Here is a 20139-nt window from a genome sequence, read left to right on the forward strand (position 1 = left end):
ACGAACAAGTCCTCTCCAATACAACAGATAACTTCGGAGGGATCCCAACGGATGACTTGATATGCGGCGAGTCCTTGATAGGTTGCAGGCGGTAGAGAATGATAAGAGCAATGAGACGAATCCAGTGCGTCGTCAGACTGAGTATGGTTCTTTTAGATCTGACAGAGATCGCGAAGCGTGAGCTGAAGGTAGCCAAACGCCGGGCGCAGTGCTGAGATCAAGATGTATACAAAGTGAACGAGCTGAGGCTTCTAAGAAGCTCAGCTCTCCTATATATAGTACAGGGCTATTTAGGGCGAGACGGACATATGTTCCGTGCTTCTAAATGCTAAGTACCATCAATGATCGACGCATGTAAGCTGCAGTCATTGTTCATACTCCGCGGCTCTTCGATGTAACCATATATAGTAAGTATATCAAATGTCTGTCCGCAGCAATATCAAATAGAACTCGATCACGATCGACGTTAGTAACCACAGCAGAAAGGAGATCATAGTATGTAAGCGTTCATGCATCAGCATGTAAATGGTAAACAGTCCAAGTCCGAGTCATGTGCGTAGCTCATGACCGTGTCCTGAGTCACATGCCTAGACGCGTGTCAAGTCACAGTCCTAGTCATTAATAGTTCAAGTCCGAGGAAGCACCTGACCTTCCCTTCTGTTCATGTGCCAAGCACGTGTTAGGACACGGTCCTAACACAATGTCACGCCTCGGATGAGTTGGAGCATGTGAGGAAGGATCCTGATGATCCATTTTTTTTATGTAGTCTAGTGTAGCCCATATATATTTGTTCCGGTATGTGAAGAAAACGCACAGTGTGTTGTTGCACTCATATGAAAATACAAGGTATCAAGCATGACATTCGGGCATGGAGCATCAAAGAAGGGGAGTGCAAATTCATTCTCTGCACATAGCTCTACCAGCAACCAGCTGGCATCCCAACAAGTCGTGTCTAAACATTGTCCCCCAAACTGTTTCCCCTCTTCAGCCACACCACAGGCCAACACAAGCCTCCCAGCATCCTATGCAACAAGCATAAACCATGCATCCAGTATACTGAAGAGCAAATCCAAGCAGCCATCAATGAACTAAGAAAGAACAGCCTTAGCCTTCCCAAGGTTGCAAAGAAACATGGTGTCCCTTATCAAACTCTTCACAATTGTGTGCAGTGTCTTTACTCTGCTGCACATGATGCATATGCTGCTTGTCATCACCTTGATCCTCATGAGGAGGGTGTTCTTTGAGACTGGACTAATTATCTTGCTGATACTGGACAGCCATTGTATGGAAGGAGCATGGAGAAGGAAGTCGAGGCAATCTGTGGGAAGTGACCAACAAGGAAGTGGTGCTGAGTGTGATACCAAACAGCGGCCTTGAATGAGATACTTGAAACCGCCGGTGGTCGGCATGTGCATGGTATCCATATACATCTTTGCGAAGAGTGGTGTGGGCGAGGCGACGGTCAGGGGAATGAGGACATTGCGAGTCTGGCAAATCTGGCAAAGGTGACATTTCCAAACGAACCAAGAAATATCTTGCCTCATGTGTGGCCACCAGAAGCGTTCGGCAATCAAAGCGGTCATGGCGTAGAATCCCTTGTGAGCAACGTCGTCATGGGCAGTGGTGAGAATTGTGATCCAACTCGAAGGGGCTGCAACAATTTTGTGTTGCCCGTGCGAGTCTTTTCTCCATAGCTTGTCGGCTATGATAAAGAACTCAGTGCAATATCGTAGGAAGGTGGCATATTCGGAGTCGGAGAGAGAGGGGGGCCGAACCAATGTTCGGTGCCAGTCGCAGACCGACTATAGGCATTCTTCCGCTTCCAACACTTTTTGGAATCTTGGGATATCCGAATAGTTGATAGTCAGGCCTTCGTCATCGGAGTTGGTATGGGTCGGGGGGTCGCCTACGAGTGAGGAGGTGAAGATGGCAGTGGTCGAAGTTGAGATGGCGGTGGGGAACGTATTGTTGATCTGATGGAGGAAGCCATAGAGATTGTTGATCCAGCCGTCAAAGTTGTCTTCAGGTTCGGGTCGATTGGTGGGTTGTGGTGGTCGCCGGGAGAGTCCATCAGGGCCATGAGAGGTGCCGGGGACGTGGACGAGTGTGAAATGGAAGGTGAGGATGGAGACGATCCACTGATTGATGCTAGCGCTGGGTTTGAGGTCCGGGTTAGTGAGCATGCCCTTGATGTAGCGTGTGTCTACTTCGACTATCAGGTTCCGAACGCCGATGAGATACATTTTGAGTGATCGGAGTGCGTGAAAGAGACCGTAGAGTTTGAGCTTCGGCTGGGAGAATCGCGATTCGTGGTCATTAAGGGTGATGGAGCCGAATCGGGCATAGTACCAGACCCATGGATTGTCGAGTGCACATTGGCAGAGGTGGAAGCCGACCGTGATTTGTGAGGTATCGACAGCAAGGATGACATTGGCTGCCAACCCATAGTCGATTGGTCGAAGGGCTGGCGATTCGAGCAGTGCTGACCGGAGATCGTCTTGGGCTGCTATCTGGTCTGGGCCAAACACAAATGGAAAATCTTTGCGCGTTAACATAGTCAGTGCATGCGCCCGGTGTGCAAAATTCCGAATGAAGATCTGAACGACACCAATTGTCCCCAGAAATGCCCGAACGTCCGAGAGATCCCTGCAAGGTCCCCACTTCATAATTGACTCTACCCTCGACTCGTTGGGTAATCTTCCTTTGTACGTGCAGCAATGGCCAACCACCGTGATTTTGGCTGCACAGAGTGTCGCCTTGTGTCCCGAAAATGTTCCTCCGCTGTACTTCATTTGCTGGACCACCCAATTGAGGCCTTGAAAGTGTTCCCACACAAATCGTCGTATGCCGGGGTTGTTGGGATGTGTCTCGAAGCCCCCGTTTGGAAGTTTGTATCGAGTCGGCGGGCCCCGAATTGGAACATTGTCAATGAAAGGAATGGTGGTGTCTGGAATTTCTGGCTGGAGGATGTGGGTGACATTGTCATGGAAGATCGGGACCAAATTTGTCCATCTCATGGGCAGGGTGACGAGTCGGTGGGCACCAAATGGGGTCTGGAACGTGGTGAAGTCGCGAGATGATTTGGCGAGCCCTCCTTTGTCATAGCCGACATAGAGATCCAGAATGCTGCCACAAGCGCGAGCTGCAAACTGTTCAGCGATCTGATTGGTATATGGGGGCACACCTGAATGCTAGATGGTGACGGCGTTCAGGGGTTCGAGGCTGTGAACGATTCGGAGTTTGGTGCCAGTGGAGGTGCTATTCATCTTCTTGATGACTGTAAACTAGCATGATCGGTAGGAAGAATTTGACGGCTCATAGACTCCAGCAGCGATCTTGGTCTTGATAAGTCGGCACACCTCGTCGTAGATGCCTGGTGGAATCAGAATGTTGCACTGAACCCAGGGCTTGTGTTCGACCACCGGCATATTGACTGGAGGAAAGAATTCTTTGCAGAAACGTCCACGTTCTGAATCGTCCCAGGCGAATCCCATCTCTTGTAGACACATGAAATGGTGCATGAGCTGTTGTTCGGCGGGCCAAAGAAAGTCATCCGAGTGGACTTTGTCGATGAGGTCGCATCATTTGGCTGTGTATCTGCCAGTCAGCGTGAAGGGTGGGGGGTTTGGTGTCGGCGTTGGAAGGGTAGTGAGAGGGTCACCAAGGATGTTCCAAATGATTCGGAACTTTTTGGGGAGGTCGGTTAAGATTGGTTGCGTTTTCTGTGCGACCGGTTTGCACTTGCGCTTGGCAGCAAAGATGGCGACTGGGTCGGTGATATTAGTGGAATGGAAAGAACCGGGGACGACTGAGGAAAATAAGGACGACATATCGGAATCGAGATTGTTTTTGAGATGATTTTCGGGCCCCAAATTGGAGGCCATAATATACTTGAGACAAAGATCATGACGAGAGGGAGATGGAGAATGGAAATCTGAGGACGCTTCGATAATTGGGAAATTAGGGGTATCATGATCAGTGGAAATGATCAGTGCAACTTCTCCTTGATCTCGGATCAATTCATCAAATCGCAAAAACCTGCTTGTCTTTGGTGAAGGACTTGAGGGGGTCCTTGTCTGATCGTTGGAATGGTGGCTTGTTGTCCCGTGTTCAGGTCACTGATGGTGATTGTCTGGTCTTCGTTTGAATAATTCTTGACGATACTTTCGGTGAGGATGTCAAAGGGCTGACCGAGGAGAACGTCGTAGGCTGGGTTCTGAATGATGTGGACTTGGAGGTACAAGGTGATGTCACTGATGAGGAATGGGACGTTGCGTGCAAGTCCCAAGGATCGGTCGATTTCGCCATTTGCCGACTGCATATTGAGGACGATTTCGGGGTCGTAGATGAGCGCCAGTTTGTTGCAAATGCCTTCTGACATAGCGATGACTTGTGAACCTGGGTCGATGATGCATTCAACTTCCTGTTAGTGATCAACGAGGGGAACAATGGACCTTAGGGCTGAAGATTCTTTAGCGACTATCAACAGCTGAGGAACCTGACCAGGCTGTAGACTCTTCAGATATGTTTCGTACGTGTCAGGGATGATGATCGCACCAGGTGGAGGTGTTTCAGGCTGGTGCAGGACATTGACAAAGGAGGAGACGGTCGGTCGAGTCGGTGGTTTGAGATTGTCGATGGCGTAGGGTAGATCAGCATCTTGGTAGAAGGTCCAAACATTGCTGGCGTCTTTGGTAGGTGATTGGTGCGCTGATGTGGCTTCCCTGACCTGCAAATGGACTTCTGTGGAGAGGGAGAGTAGTTCGTGCTGTATAAGTGTCACCTAAGTGGCCATCGCCCTGTTGTAGACCTCGGCGGCTACCTTCTCATCATAGATCGGCGCCGTAGTCTTGTAGGCTGGCGCATCCTTTTTTGCCGATGGTATCTTTGCTGGGGCTCCCATGTTGCACTCGTGCGGTGGTGCATAAGTGGCGTCCTGGGCTTTGGTGTATGGGTGGATCGGAGCATCGTCCTTGGCTGGTACCGGGGGCGGTCACTGAGTTGGGGTCGTCGGTCGGGGTTTAGGTTTGGGAGTTTCAGTCCTTGCTCGTTGTTTGGGAGCCAGTGAAGGAGAAAGTGCCGAACGTCCTGTCTGCGCCATTTTACGTGCCTTCCTGCCCCGCGTTCGGAGCGCAAATAGTTCGCGTTCAAGGCTTGCGGTTCGCTGGACGTTGGTGAGTTGGTAAGTCGGGGTGACATCCAGAAATGAGGGGTGAGTCGGTGCTGCATTTACCGTGAACATCATCTGTCCAGTCGCCAACTGTCCTGGATTCCTGCAATGCTATTCGTCAACTCGGTCCTTCAGGTTACTACCTGTGATTTCTCTGGGTACGAATGCCCCACTTGACAATACAACCTTCCCCTCGATATTCCTCTTGCATTTGCCAATCCGAATGTATTTGGTGACCTCTGGACAGGCACGCATGAAATGTTCGGGACTGCCGCAGAACATGCAGTTGTCGCCTCCTTGTCCTGGCTGTCGAGATGGTCGATTGGCTGGCCTGGACGTCCCCTGAGCTGCGATGGCCTTGACAAAAGTGTCGGTGAGTTGTTCGAACATGGTTGCCAGGTCTTTGGCTTTGATTGCGTTGGTGGGCGGCGTGACAGGGGCTGCTCGAGAGACATTGGTAGAGGTCGTACTGTAGGCGGACGTGGTGCTGTGCAAGACAAATCGGGCTGCATTGTGGATGTCCTAGAGGTTGTACGGGTCGTCTGGGAAATGATCGGGGAACTTGAGTTGTAGACGTTGAGAGATTCTTGCCCATAGCTCCGGTTGGAATCCTTTAGCGAAGGCGCGTCCTTGTTCGGCGACCAAGATTTGTGCCTTGCTGAGGAGGAATACCGTGATCGCCAGGAATTGCCGATGATAGTTGCCGAGTTCGCTGAGAGACAAGATGCCAACCCTGCTCGTTTCGCTGACTAGCTTGTCCATATCTGATACCGACCATTTGTGCTCTTCCTCCAATCCGGGGTACAGTCTGTAGACTTCTTCACAGAACTCCTTGAATGTCTTCGTGGTGTCAGTGAAAGTGGTGAGCGATTCCCAAAGCTCGTAAGTGTCAACGTCCAGGAATCAGCAAGCGTGTTTCTTCCTTTCCTGCTCATCTTCTACCACAGACCAAACGAAGTGGAAGTCAAGATTGGCAAAATATCGGCTCAATTCGTGGGGTTGATGGGGGTCAAAGGTTGGAGCCGTTCGATCTCCACGAGTGGGCATGGATGGGGTCACCATAGTGTGAAAGTCAAAGGTGGGGGAGAAGGTATTGTTTGCTAAGGTGATCGGTGATGGAGTCGCTGGTTCGAAGGAGCGTTCTAGCGAAGTTAGTCGGATGGTCGGTGTCCAGAAGATGGGGCTGCATGGGATTAACAGAGAGATGGAGTTGTGGAGAGATGGTATAGGAGACGGGGGTGATTGTTCTAAGAGTGCAAGGTCAAGGATGGGGGAAATCGGCGGGAGTAGCGATCGGTTCAGCGATGAAGGTGGGGTTAAGAAGAAAGTGGAGTCGGGTGGCGGCAAGAGCAATGGCAAGGATTCAAGATCAAGATAGTGATGGTGGGATAGATGCTCCAGGACTATATTGGCGTCTCCGAACAAACTTTGGTTGGCAGATGTTTCCTGAGTATTGAAGCTGTCGATAACTGTTTGTCATTCTTCGCGCTCCACTGTTGGTTGGGACGAGCGACGTAGATTCCTTGAGGTAATTTTGAATACTAACCCTTCGCGGTGGGCTCCAAAATGATACACTATAGGTGGCTCTAAGTGCCAAGCACAACACCAAAACAACCTCTAATGCAGGGGTGCTGGAGCTAGTATCTAATACACAAGGAATTGTTAGTGATGACTTTGGAAAGGGAAGGCATACTGAGAAGCAACAGGGAGTGTGAGATTATAGCGCCCGAACGGTTTTGGGACTGCGCCGAACACCGACCAAACGCCCGGTCGGTCGTGCCGGCGATGCGGCCGGTAACAAGAAAGCAGTGCCGTGACTGACAACTATGTGCTTCAAGAGCCACACAGGACTCTGACAATATACAAGAGAGGATGAGGGGTACAAGCGAAGAGATGAGTACGAACACGAACGAGGCCAAACGACGAGGATGACAAGTTTTCGGAAGTTGATGGAGATAATTTCAGTGGTTGAGACAAGTGCAAATGAGCTCTGAATGGTGGGGTGCGAAAGCTGGTTTATTCCAGAGGTGTATGTAGGTTTTTATAGTAAACAGAGCCCCTAAGTAAAATATTAAACAAGAAATGAGAGTAGATGTTGAATGGGCGCCAAGCCTTAGCAATTAGAGAAGATAAGAAGGTAGGTGAGATGTCCATATGGGTTCCAAAGGTGACAAGGTAGAAGTTAATCAGCGATGGCGAAATCCCAAACATTCGGGATCCGTCGCCTGAGTGTAGGTAGCCGGAACAGGCGTTGGAGAACCAATGAACATAAAGAAGACATATTGTATGACCAGGGTAGCCAAGTAATGGTGCAAGATCATGTTTGACCGACCATGTGGAAGTCGGGAAGATAAGCAATAAGGACCAACCGACTTATGGAGGACATCGGCCGATACGGAATATTAGCTCCGATCTTGTAAACATCTATCGTAACACTCCTATGCAGTCATGGTAAGTACGTGAAGTGTGGGCGAACTGACCCAAGTGCTGCCAAATGTCCTTCGGTGGCTTGTTGTTGGTCGGGTAGGGACCGACCGTGTTTGGTAATAGTCGGCGTCTTCGGTACTTGTCTAGCGCTGTTCGGTATCTCCCCAAAGTTTCCCAAATATCTCCCTCAGACCCTAGTGTGGATGCATGCTCATTAGCGGACGTGATGCTATCTCATAACTTTAGATGACATCCTATGATCCCTAGAACAGAGGGATGGTAGTTTAACGTCTTTTTGGATGCGCGCAGAATAGACTTTCCCAGATGAGTGGTCAACTCCTGTTGTTCTTCCACTATGCAAGCCAAAGGGAGTCATGTGATCTAGTCCCTTCCAACTAGATTTTTGACTCGAGGCACATGTCCTAGTTGCCTCCTGACTAGGTCTTGGAGCAGAATCTCTTGTACTTCGACTCTAAGACTAGACTGGGCACGCCGTGAAGAGATGCGTGCTCTTCTTCATCCCCAGGCCTCTTGCTTGGATTTGAACCAAGATGATCTGATGTTCTTTTACTGAAAAGCAAGTGAACATCAAAAGTGCTCCAACCACTTATAGGCAGGGTTCTGCAATGCGGATCTTCCCGAAAAATCCGCGCTTCACCAGAATACAACCACGCTCCTTGGGTTGTCAATAGTTTAGTTGTCATTTTGGACGTGGGTAGCTTTCCATCATTGCGGACAAGGACTAGTTTAATGTCATTGCGGACCTTAGTAGTTTATAGTCATTTCGGACCAAGCCTTTGGTAGTTTTACATTGTTCCGGATGTATTTTGTGGCCTCACATTCCTTGGAGGAAGCGTGTTAAGTAGAGGTAGCCCGGACTCTACTTATCTCATGCGTCAGCAGTTAGGATTCCCTAATGCGGAAACGATCCTGTAAAACTGGAGATCCAAAGTGGGATGTCCAAACACTAGTCAGACCTTGACTGTGAGGGTTCACTTAACGAGTTATGGTTATGCATCATAATGTTCTTGGCCTTGGACTTGCACCAATTATGTACGAGCATCTTCATTGTACCAAGACAAAGAGCCGGCTTGTTGACACCTAATACACAAGTAGAGATTTGTCATGTAGAGGGTTCCCTAATGCGGAAAAAACCCTGTAAAACTGAGGATCCAAATAGGACACTCAGTGCATCTGTTAGATTTCTCCTTGACAGCGAGGATATGAAAGAGTTCCGCCATAGGTTGTACATGGAATTATGCCCGCTTGTGTGACCATGGTTCTGCCATCTCAGAAACATGAACTGGTGGTCAGGTACTTCCCCTGCCTTCACAGTTTCAAAACATACAGGTCCGATAATTTAGATGTCATTCTGGACGTGCAGTAGTTTAACATCTCTTTCAGATAAGGGCATATAGTTTAACGTCATGAGGGACAAACCTAGTTTTACGTTGTTGCGGACAAACCCTAGTTTCACATCATTGTGGGCAAAACCTAGTTTCACATCATTGTGGATGAACTAGTTTTAGGTCATTTCGGACCCTATTTCAGATGCTCCTGGGTAAGGAGTTCCTCTACTTCCTTACCCCCTTTCTTGCCCTTGTCTATACCCACTAATAATTGTAAAGTCATTGATAACCGTCGCCCCCTTCATTGGGTCAATAGTAGGGGTAGGGGTCTGCGTTATCATAGTTTCTGGGATCATCTAGAGCGTCCCACACATTGAGCTTGGATCAAGTCCAAGAGCAATTTGTTTGAGTCTCTGAATCAGTATGGCAAGTTTGGCGGCTACTTCGGTTATCCTGTCCCTTGTCCGCACGAAATTGAGTACCAGTAGGAGGCGTTCTAGGCCAGTGTCAAATACCCTGGCCAACAGTTGTTCCACATCGGAGAGTTGCCTGGGTTCCTCGAATCCTCCTTCCCTTGTTCCTTCAATAGATGGGTGGCTCCTCCTCGTCAGTACCACCCTGGGATACGGGAATGTTTTGTACCTGGTAAGAGGAGGAGGTTGAGGGATGACTAGGCACTGTATAAACCTCTTGTTGTCTTGGAGGAGGGCGTTCCACGACCGTGTGCAGAGGCCTTCTTGGATTTGATACAGGCACGGAATGTTCTCCAGGACGTGGTACGTTGATGAGCATGGGTATGCTCTAAGCACCAATACCCCACTTTTCACAGCTTTTCAGTACTCTTTGACCGTTCCGCACACTTAAGACCAACCAATCCCAACCTGTTCAGCGATCTCAGCGATTTTCCAGGTGCTGACTTTCCATTTAGACCTCTGCACAGTCATTCGGAGCTGTTCACAGTCATCCGATACATCTGTCATCACTCTCAGCAGTAGGGGCTCTCCACAGACTGTCGCAGCTGATCGCCAATCGGTTCGGTACACTTCACATGGTCGGCACATTCAGTCGGCTTTGGTGTCCCAAATCAGAGGTGGCTGAACACTTTGTTGACTCAGAACAGATCTGTCTTTCTATTTCTTATTGTCCTTATGCCTTCTGTTGACCTATCCTTCATTATCTTCAGAGCTCCCAAGTTTCTAAATGGTTTACCCATGTGGCATGTGGTTCCTATCTCCAGGTCCATGTGCACTCACCTTGGCAATCTTCCCACTTATTTAGACTTTAGAGTTATTGCTTCTTATTTTATAGTGTTTGCAACATCACTTCCTTATCTTCTTTACCTTTGATCACTCTTGGCACACATTTCCGATTGCTCTATGCCTCTGCCGATCTCCTTATCTTGTACCTGTTCGGACTTACTATAAAAGGGCACCTATGGCCTTGCAATACAGCAGCTTTGACTCCCCCCTTGTTCTGATTCCATTTGTGCGCTTGTGTTCATAAGACTTTGAGCTATTGCATTCCGATCCTTGTTCACAGTTTTCCCCTTTGTTTGTGTTGTTGCATTTGATCACAGCCCTCTGTCAGAGCCCTCGTCGTCTTACTCTCTCCCTCTCATCTAGTTTGTCATCCCCTGCCAGTGTCCAGTGTGGCCTTGCACCCATTCCTTTCCCTTTGCATCCCGATCAAATCCTGATCAAACACCGACCAACTGACCTACCAACCTACCAACCGACCAACCTACCAACCGACCAACCTACTGATCTACCAACCTACCAACCGACCGACTGACCGACCGACCTACCAACCAACCAACCAACCAACCAACCAACCAACCAACCAACCAACCAACCTACTGACCGAATATTTTGATTTTGGAGTTGTTTGTTCACTACACTCCAAACACTGTTAGTACGCTCCCTTGTTGGTTGTTGCACAGCTTATAGTTCCTTGCATACTAGAACCAGCTCCTGCCTACCTGCACTTGTAGGGGTGTTTCTTGGGTGTGTTTCGCACTCAGAGGCATCAGCTACCGGATCGGCGCCTTGGCGGTCTCGATTACGTGGCTTTCCGTCCTTTACAGTTTCCGGCGCGGCCACCTCGCACTTCATGAATCGTTCATTTCTGCATAAGGGTCAAAAGAGACGTAGACCATATCCTGAGGTGACTGGCCCGCCTTCGTCGTCAAATCAAACCGCTCTGGGCCAACCGGATGATGCGGCGTATGAGATCATGGGAGTGGAAGTTTCAGACACAGAAGAGTCGGTTGAATCGCTGGACGAGGAAACCGAGTCCTCACACGATCCAACGTATACCCTACCTAGGAAACCCTTCCGCCGCAATACACAATATTCCATCTACGCTTCCCGTAAACATTATCCCTGAAGGCGCCAGTGACGAGGCTAAGAAGCATGCACGGGTGGAGGATCCCCATGGAGGAAAATGCCTTCTCACCCTCAATTTCTCGCCCGAATCGACCGTGGACGCCTGCCACCTGCTGGCGCAAAAAGAGAGAAGGAACAGAGTCCTGGTAAGTATCATGGTCATAGTTCTCGAATATGCATCTCACCACTTCAAAGTTGATGCGGCTGGAATGGATGTGGAGCCAAGGATATATGACGCTGCACGTGGATGAGCTGTGGAACTTGTTTTTCTGTACGTTGCATCTGCTCTCCATATGCATTTGGTCTTGACGTGCCGCTCTAGTGGACCCAAACCTGCATCGACTTTTCGATGCCAGCATATGGGCGATGCTCCCTTGCCCTAATCTTGTTGCGCAGCTCGTAGCCCGTCTCTCCTTCTCTCCGGATGACTTGCCAGACATCGTCGAAGTCGGTCATTGTTGATTCTTTTGCGATCATCATGACTTACTGCTCGTCTTTCTACGTTGACGGGCAACAAATATTCTTTGAATATCGCATGATCTGTTTAGCGACTAATATGACCTGCATTTGTAGGTTGAATTGTCGAGGCAGAACAAAAAGGTCTGCTGCCCAAACCAAAATGCAGCGGCACAGTCACCCGTGCAACACACTTCCGCCCCTCATCTCACATGTGCTGCCTCATTTCGTCATCGTTAACACTGGTGCCAAGTTGGAGAAACTCCAAAAATTGGAGAAGCATCTGGTCAAATTTGTCCGCAGAGCTTTCGGGTTAAACTCTGAGGAAGCGACCGCATATCTTGAGGATATCGTGCAGTTATATTGCTCCTGGCGCGATGCCATTGTTCTCGAGCATTTTAGTCATCAACCCGAGGATTCAGCCGACGAATCGGACAACGAAACCTTGAGCGAAGGCTCAGCCAACGAAATTTCCGCCAACGAAATTTCCGCCAACGAAACCTCAGTCTACGAAACCTCAGACGATGAAACCTATCGCGAGAAACCCTCGAACGACGAAGACAACTTAGACAACGAAGCGAGCGTCAATGCTCTGATTCCTGAACGAAGCAGGGGCCGTAGCCCGGACGAGATTGACTTCTTATCTTGTTATTATCAGCAAAGGGCTGTGTATGATCATGGAGAATTGGACGTCGACGTTGACGACGCGCGTTCTTCGAAAAGGTTGAGAAAGAAGTGATATGTGCGGTTCTTATGACTTCTAGACAATCTCGTTTGTTCAGCTTGTTAGTCCTAGCACTCGGCGTATAGATTGATTCGTGACTTCGTATTGGGCTGGCGCTGAGATAGGAGAGTTGGTGTTCGAGGTTATCAAACAGAATGGCGGACTATACTCTATCATCCTGCAGTCTCATTGAAAGCATAAAATCCTATCGATTTATGTTAGATTCAAGATATGATCGACATTCTTCAAGCACGCTGCCACCACTAAGGGCAGATGTACCGGTAAACAAATGTGCCAGTCACGCATGCACGTAGATGCCAGTAGCGCTATTGTTATCAACTTGTATATACTTTTTCTCGAGTCAACATGTTCGGTCTACTCTAAGGTTTCAAACACAATCAGCCTCCCTTAAAGCCGATTCTTGATACAAGACCTCGCTCTTCAGGATTTTTTTCCCCCACAATTTTACAACGGTGCCATCGCAAGTGAGATTATTTGATGCTAAAGTCAAGGAACAATCATCCTCTGGGCTATTCAGACGTGAGCAGGCACTCGACGATCTTGAAGGGACACGCGAGGAAGCGCGTGACGAGGGTCAGGTGCTTCACGTGCCTATATGGCAGTGGCACAAACGCTTCAACAACACCAATAGTGACTAGTTCAAGCTTTCGCGGCTGAAAGCCTTGCCCATCTTCTACTCTGCAGATTCACGAAAATGTACCTGTCATTCCAGAAGCTCATCTCACGCTTCACACAGCCCCTACGTGGTCAGTTCGCTTGCTGGTATTGATTCTCTTGCACACGGCCTGAACATACAGACGTTAGATCGAATGAAACGATCCTTATCCCCAACTATGGACGTCCCAGAATCTCCAGAAGAAGAGCATACTCCATTTGTTCCACAAATCATAGAAGAGCCTATTCTAGCATCGCCAAAATGTCAAATCACGGGAGATTCTGTCCTAGAATCGACAATTCATCGGTATCATATGCTCCACGAACGTCAATGGATCAATCACCCTTTAGTCAGTCTCTGTCTATCTCTGAACTGCATGTTGCGCTGAGATATGCTGTAGCTGTCACATCTAGAATGGTCTTGGGGTATGAAATACGATTCGATGGAAGTGGATACCAATGAGAACACTCTTTACCGTGCGTGTGGTTTCCATAGCTCGTTTAGCTTGCCACTGAGAATAGGCATGCCTAGTGGGTCAAGATTGGCTGGAATTGTTTGAATCCGGTGACTGTACACTGATGCCTTCGATGGAAATCATGGAGAAGTTATGGAATCGCTGGTTTGACGTTCCGCTCGATCTTGACAGCGTGTCCTCAATCGAAGATGTACGTGGTTTCCTACATTGACCGGTCGTATTGATCATTCATTCTCTAATCAAAACCTTTAGCTCTACGAGGGAGAGGATACTTTCGAATATCACGTCATCCCACTTCATAAAGATGCCTCATTCGCCGGAAACCCGACAGGCGACGTATCCTCCATATATCCGTTCTACACCCTGCCGCCTATTGTCTCAAAGCTGAAGCCTCACTTTGTCGCATGTCACGCGGGCCCCCTACTGCTCCCTTTGTCGTCCATACACTATGACTTGTCAGCCAAGAGTATATCTCGCATATACGGAGTATCGTTAGAACAGGGAAAATTCGCTATCTCCGCGATAGCCCAGTCTTATGGAGCCTGGAAAAATTCATCCACCCCCGTCAAATTCGTCTCTTCTCCACGGACTATTCGCTTTGCCCGGCGCCTGGAGACTGACACCACAGCCTGCCCTGATGCCCTCCCGTGTCCATCTGGCCCTTCAAGAAATCGACTCAGATACTCTGATGATGATGTTGATGACCCAGATACTTCTGATGCGCATCTGAACATCATTTCATGTCGAAGTCATACTGCAGCTGGATTTACTGCAGACCTTTCAGAAGCAGAGCCTATTCCCTCCTTCACAAAATGCTTTATCACGGGAGATTCTGTACCAGAATCGACAATCCGTCAGTACTATATGCTGCACGACCGTCAAGGCATCGATCACTATTTGGTTCGTAAACATCTGGTCCTAAATACTATGCGCTGAAATAGGTTGTAGCTATCACATCTCGAATGGTCTTGGGGAATGAGATCCAATTCAATACAACTGGATACCGTCGAGAACACCGTTTATTGTGAGTGTGGTTTTCTGTCTTGTCTCGCTTGTCACTGGAATTTGGTATCTTCAGTGAGGGAAGACTGGCGCAAATTGTTTGAATCTGGTGACTGTACGTTGATGCCTTCGATGAAAATCATGGAGCAGTTATGGAAACGCTGGGTCGATGTTGCGCTCGATATGGATAGCGTCTCTTCTTCAATTGAGGATGTACGTGCTTCTCGCCATTGGCTCGTTTTTTGAACTTAAAATCAAAACCTACAGCTCTACGAGGGAGAGGATACCTTCGAATATCGCGTCATCCCACTTCATAAAGATGCCTCATACGCTGACAACCCGGCAGGCGACGTATACTCCACATATCCGTTCTATACCCTGCCGCCCATTGTCTCGAAACTGAAGCCTCACTTTGTCGCATGCCATGCAGGCCCCTTGCTTCTTTCGTTGACAAACCTAAACTATAACCTAGTCGTCGAGAGTATAGCTCGTACTTACAGAGTGCCGCCAGAACAGGGGAAATTCGCCATCTCCGCCATATCGCAGTCTTATGAAGCCTGGACAGAGTCTACCCTTCCCGCCGGCTTTGTCTCATCGACACGGGATCCTTGTCCCACACGGTGTCTAGAGCCTGATTCTGCGACTTGTTCTGATTTCCTTGCGCTGACAAATGGCTCTTCAAGAAAACGGCGTAGAGGCCCACATGATGATCTTATACTTGATGATCTATACAGTTCTGAGGTGCATGTGGGCATTCGTTCATGCCCTAGCCTCACTGCAGCTAGGTTCGATACCTCGACTTCCTCTGACTCGAGTCGAGATGCAAGGCACATCTTCTCCTCACGAGCTGGTATCGAAGACCCAAGCTCGGACATTGATCCCATGTCTGAAGGCGAAATCGACCTCTTCATAAGGAATTGGGTCGCACGGTGCATCAGTGACGTGAAGAAATCTGGTGGATGGGCCTCTTGCGTTTCAAACGACGGACAAGTTGAGAAGTACCGCAGGGTACGCCGTAGATTAACATAGATTTTGGACACTTCTGGGGACGTGTATTCTTTGTACCAATATCAAGTCTAGTCAGCCAAATTGTAAGGTAAAGCTTGTCCATGATCGGCCTTCATGCCACTAATTGCCACTGAATTATTGCCGCAAGTGGCCCCGTTGAAGAACGGCTTGTCCCGAAGGCCATTGTTTCTGAGGTGTTCATAATTATTCATGTCCACGCCATCACGAATGTGGCCTTGGTGGCGAAGTGGACAATCGCTTTGGTATAAACATTCCTTCACTCTCATTTCAACGCGCTTCATGCTCCCCAGCCCAGTTACTCTCCTTTTCACCTTATCCTCGTCATGTCCCCAAAATCTAATATCATTTTCCCCTCTCTCTCTTCTCCCTCATTCTACACTGACTGTCCTAGCAACAGCAATGTATCAGCACACTCATCCACCATGCCACCGCCCTCTCAAATCCGATCACAAGTTCTTGTGCCTCTAGGACAAACTAGATACAGAACTCGTCTGCGCACAGACTCTCTCCCCATGCAGAGGCCAAGGCATCCATCCATCACGTCTGATATCTCGATGCGCACGGCTGATGATCCTCCGGGTCCCACGATCACACCCAACGAACGGAAGGACTCGACTTATCAACCACCAACAGGACTTTCAAAACGACGCTCGGCACGTTCGCTATACCCGTCTAGGAAAGGGGACGGAGAATCCGTAGGTGCAAAGGAGGAAGCCAAGCGCCAGGCTGAACTTAGAGACCCGAACAACGGGCAATGTTTGATTACACGGGAGGTGAAGCCACAATCGAAAGTGGATGTGTGCCACTTGCTTCCACAGCGTACACGAGCAAAGGAGCTTTGGGCAAGTCTCAATCAGTTCCTCCTGCATTTTGACAAGATTTAAGTATTCCTTTAATAGTTGACTGTTCTTGAATGGGTCCTAGGCTTTCCTCACAACTCATTGCATGTGGACGAACCTACGAATTTAGTTTTTCGTGAGCATCCTTGATGAGAATATCCTTCCTATGCAGGCTCACCGTCAACGTTTCGAATGCAGTTGACCCAAGGTGGCATGACTTATTCGACGAGAACGCCTTGATGATTCTGCCTACGTTGGATATCATTGATATGTTTCACGATCGTGTACGACTGTTAGAGGCTTCACCCACCAGTGCCGCTGAAGATATTATGAAGGTCTGTTGTCTTCATGGTCAATTTTTCTTTGTTTCGTGGCTGACGCTATTCAAAGACCTACGGTTCACAACGAGTTTTTAAATATCGCTTAATTCCGTTGAGGGATAAGCTCACCAATATCATTCGATACAATCGACCTGTTGTTGTCGAGGGACCTTATCCTGATATTTTCCCTGCAGCCGAGACAGAATTCTCAGCTCACAAGTATCCTTTCGACACGCTTCCTCCTCTCTACTCACATGTTTTACCTCATTTCGTGATTGCCAACGCAGTAGAAAAGCTGTATGGCATGGAGTCAATCCCAACGCACGTCAGGGATGCCATCGTTGATGTGTTGGGCGTTGACGGGAAACGCGCCGTTCAAATTATCAAAGACATTCAGAGGATATACGGCTCATGGGTCGATACAAAGGTTCCTGTACATTTTGCGCCAGACATGCCACAACCGCTCCCAACGTCCAAACCTGAGTCGTCGACGTCTCGTCCAACAAAGAGGCCGCGAACGGAGATTGGATTGTGACGTGAAACCCGCGCAAAAGGTGACAAGATATGCTGCATATGCATATACTCTTGATCACATTTCTCTATTGTTATGTTTTGGGCGTCGGTGTTGTGACAAGTCTTGGCCATTTTTTTGGTGTACTGTTTCTGTATGCTATTACAGTTATTGGTTACCTTAGTTCCTCTGCTTGTAGCGTTATTCACTAGTATTTCAGTTCCCGCTGTTTTCAATACCACCAGGGTTCTATTTCTAGATGTTTAGCTGATAGCGCCGGTGAGGAGGCGGCCGCCGGAATGTCTCCAACTCCGCGATCGCAATTGTGATGATGCGATATCTCTTTGACCCCCATGTAAAGACTTGTGGCCGCGAGCTTGCTCAGTGCTAGCTAGAGATGAATATAACAATGATTTTTGTCTGCAAGTTTTAAGAGAAAAATGTAATTTAGAAACAAGAATGGATACCCATGGTCTTTCGATGAGATCTGGAGAAACAATTGGACAGTATCTGTTGCATTATTGTAGGTGTCCAGTTAGGCTGGTATATCCTTCCCACTATTAGTTAAGGTAAGAATATGTTATGACTTGACCTGTTGGGACCCTGCAGGGTCGGTCTATCCAACGGTCCAAGCATCATATGCTAGGCAGCTCCATTCCATCAGGAAAAGGGCAGATTACTTAGCTAACTTTTCTGAACTTTTCTGCACTTATTCATTCTTATCAGCTTTTTGACCAACTTAAAGACTTAGAGAAATTTGCCCTTTGTGAGTTGAATAGTATAAAAGTCCAACAAGTCCATTCAAAAGACAAGCAAGCAAAAAAGTCAAGAAAAGAGGAGAAAAGTCCTTAAATTGTAACAAGTGGAAAAAGTAGTTTAAACATGATATCTTCTGCCCAATGTTTGGACACCATCACATATGCCATCTGCCTGAGACTCAATTTTTCGCAGACAATGGCACCGAGCTCTTACTGGTGAGTGGCTTGCTCGGAGGCGGTAGCTGATAGTGAGATCTGAGGGCTGGCATCTCTGTTAGATGAGGAATGAAGGTTCAGGGTAGGGAGGCAGGATCATACTGGGACACCACTCAGTGTTTCGTGGATTTCAATCATCATGTCCAAGAGGGAGTTGAGCTCCACTCATCTTGGAGACAGTTGATGTTATGGTTGAAGGAATGGACCATGTGTGCACGTTAGTACATACAGCCCATCTATTCCACTGCTCGGTGTCTGTCATTTAACAAGCCATCACCCTAGTGTGGGCAGATTGATGATGACGAGCCCATCCAGGATTGCGAGCACAGCCGTACACATGAACACTGTGTGCACTGGGTCCGGTTGGGTCAGTGTCAGGTCAGAAGGACAATGGAAACGAGGCACACCACACCTTGCATGATGTGAGTCTCCGCGCCAGCAATGCTCCTGAACCCACCATCAAAGCTCCTGCTTTGCATGAGGTACACGATGGTCTTGTCCCGGTTGAGTTGGTTGAGCCTGCTGAGGAGGGAGAACATGGAGATGGTGCGATAGAGGAAGTGCATGTTGAGCTCGCTGAAGGTGTCTTTTGCGAACACACCTGAGAGGTGTTGTGAGACAGCAATCAGTGTAATGCTCGACTTCCGACTTCAAGCTCCAATAGTGGACAGCCGGTAAGCATGCACGCTTATGTACACACTCTGCCTCACTTAATTACCTCATCGACACGCGGCCTCTCCGGGTTTTCACTTGTCTCAGCTTGTCTCTCACCACCACTCCATGTGAACGCTGCCGTCACAGCTCTTGAGTGAGCAGACACCCAAATACAAGGCCTCGAGCGCGCAGTCGCACATGCTGCTGCTGACATTGAGATGGTGAAGCAACGGCAAGGTGCGGCTCCATGACTTGCAGTCCTGCTTTGACAATGAGGAGTCTTTGATGAAGGACCTCCACTCTTGAGGCAAACAAGGCCGGCGAGAGCAAGACAAACGCCACGCTCGAGGCAAGGAACACGGAGATCGCGCTGTTGGAGGCACATGCCCAAAACGCTTACATTGAGCTTGAGGAAGAGTGCAGGGAGCTTGGTGGGCAAGTCGAGCTTCGACAAGCCAGGTATTGTTTCTCTTCATTCACCTCAGTTATTTTCTCAAGCTGACGTTGTTGATAGGAACCATCACGTTGTACGATAACCATATGAGCTCTGCCGAAACCAAGCACTACGAGCTGGAAGGCGCCATTGCAGGCCACAATGTTCAGGACATACCAGGCCGGGTGATAGTGCAGCGACCATGGATCGCCATGTCACAGTCGACTCGTGTGTATTGCAGCATAACAAGGAGGGTGACCTGGTACGTCTGCGGAATGAATGGATGGGCTGGGCTGGATGTGCACTGAAAAGCGGTGCAGTGGGTTGTTATAGACACCATGGTGTACGACCTCTCGAAATTCACGAACCTACACCCAGGGGGGGCCAGCGTCCTGCTCGCCTCGACCATAGGTACGTCACAACCTATGCCCGCCATGGCGCACTGCACACCAGAGTCTCACTGACCCCTCTGCCCCCACACACACACTTGCGTGCGCATGCGACCCATGGTGCAGCTAGCAAGGGTGCGACGGAGGCGTTCTTCGGGCTGTGCTGCCTGGCATACGCATAGCTGCGGATCGGTTCACTCGCAGGCATGACACTGGTCATGTGTGGGTGCCATACACAGAGCCAACATGGCTCGTGGACAGGTACAGCAGCCCGTACTACAGTGCGGGGCACCGGCGCTTCCAGGCGGTGGTGTGCACGTTCATGAT

General features: G+C 48.9%; 9 protein-coding genes across 9 annotated transcripts; 5 read left to right on the plus strand and 4 right to left on the minus strand.

Annotated features, from left to right (window-relative positions):
• Nucleotides 1–4015: 4015 nt before the first annotated feature.
• HETIRDRAFT_171353 (uncharacterized protein) lies at nucleotides 4016–4381 on the minus strand (the record flags this gene model as incomplete). Its single annotated transcript, XM_009550376.1, has 1 exon — nucleotides 4016–4381. The coding sequence occupies one exon, from the start codon at nucleotides 4379–4381 to the stop codon at nucleotides 4016–4018; it is 366 nt and encodes a 121-aa protein (XP_009548671.1).
• A 45-nt stretch (nucleotides 4382–4426) lies between these two features.
• HETIRDRAFT_428415 (uncharacterized protein) lies at nucleotides 4427–6232 on the minus strand (the record flags this gene model as incomplete). The annotated part of the gene is made up of 6 exons (XM_009550377.1): nucleotides 4427–4729; nucleotides 4823–4977; nucleotides 5107–5265; nucleotides 5314–5657; nucleotides 5706–6010; nucleotides 6113–6232. 6 exons carry the CDS (start codon nucleotides 6230–6232, stop codon nucleotides 4427–4429), a joined length of 1386 nt encoding a protein of 461 aa, XP_009548672.1.
• Nucleotides 6233–6239: 7 nt separating this feature from the next.
• On the plus strand, nucleotides 6240–6548 carry HETIRDRAFT_322785 (uncharacterized protein; the record flags this gene model as incomplete). The annotated part of the gene is made up of 1 exon (XM_009550378.1): nucleotides 6240–6548. A coding segment is annotated over one exon (309 nt), but the record flags the coding sequence as incomplete, so codon positions are not given.
• Nucleotides 6549–7594: 1046 nt separating this feature from the next.
• Nucleotides 7595–7813, minus strand: HETIRDRAFT_321803 (uncharacterized protein; the record flags this gene model as incomplete). Its single annotated transcript, XM_009550379.1, has 1 exon — nucleotides 7595–7813. A coding segment is annotated over one exon (219 nt), but the record flags the coding sequence as incomplete, so codon positions are not given.
• A 4136-nt stretch (nucleotides 7814–11949) lies between these two features.
• On the plus strand, nucleotides 11950–12525 carry HETIRDRAFT_453123 (uncharacterized protein; the record flags this gene model as incomplete). The annotated part of the gene is made up of 1 exon (XM_009550380.1): nucleotides 11950–12525. The coding sequence occupies one exon, from the start codon at nucleotides 11950–11952 to the stop codon at nucleotides 12523–12525; it is 576 nt and encodes a 191-aa protein (XP_009548675.1).
• A 700-nt stretch (nucleotides 12526–13225) lies between these two features.
• On the plus strand, nucleotides 13226–15771 carry HETIRDRAFT_386615 (uncharacterized protein; the record flags this gene model as incomplete). Its single annotated transcript, XM_009550381.1, has 8 exons — nucleotides 13226–13277; nucleotides 13336–13535; nucleotides 13587–13662; nucleotides 13718–13851; nucleotides 13914–14561; nucleotides 14610–14685; nucleotides 14740–14876; nucleotides 14931–15771. 8 exons carry the CDS (start codon nucleotides 13226–13228, stop codon nucleotides 15690–15692), a joined length of 2085 nt encoding a protein of 694 aa, XP_009548676.1. The 3' UTR covers nucleotides 15693–15771.
• A 999-nt stretch (nucleotides 15772–16770) lies between these two features.
• On the plus strand, nucleotides 16771–17386 carry HETIRDRAFT_171351 (uncharacterized protein; the record flags this gene model as incomplete). Its single annotated transcript, XM_009550382.1, has 2 exons — nucleotides 16771–16866; nucleotides 16922–17386. The coding sequence occupies 2 exons, from the start codon at nucleotides 16771–16773 to the stop codon at nucleotides 17384–17386; spliced, it is 561 nt and encodes a 186-aa protein (XP_009548677.1).
• Nucleotides 17387–18609: 1223 nt separating this feature from the next.
• On the minus strand, nucleotides 18610–18902 carry HETIRDRAFT_419734 (uncharacterized protein; the record flags this gene model as incomplete). The annotated part of the gene is made up of 2 exons (XM_009550383.1): nucleotides 18610–18689; nucleotides 18749–18902. 2 exons carry the CDS (start codon nucleotides 18900–18902, stop codon nucleotides 18610–18612), a joined length of 234 nt encoding a protein of 77 aa, XP_009548678.1.
• Nucleotides 18903–19373: 471 nt separating this feature from the next.
• Nucleotides 19374–19731, plus strand: HETIRDRAFT_322514 (uncharacterized protein; the record flags this gene model as incomplete). The annotated part of the gene is made up of 2 exons (XM_009550384.1): nucleotides 19374–19449; nucleotides 19505–19731. The coding sequence occupies 2 exons, from the start codon at nucleotides 19374–19376 to the stop codon at nucleotides 19729–19731; spliced, it is 303 nt and encodes a 100-aa protein (XP_009548679.1).
• Between the last annotated feature and the right edge of the window lie 408 nt (nucleotides 19732–20139).

This window comes from Heterobasidion irregulare, assembly GCF_000320585.1.
Source record: "Heterobasidion irregulare TC 32-1 unplaced genomic scaffold scaffold_07, whole genome shotgun sequence".
NCBI classification, from domain to species: Eukaryota; Fungi; Basidiomycota; class Agaricomycetes; order Russulales; family Bondarzewiaceae; genus Heterobasidion; species Heterobasidion irregulare.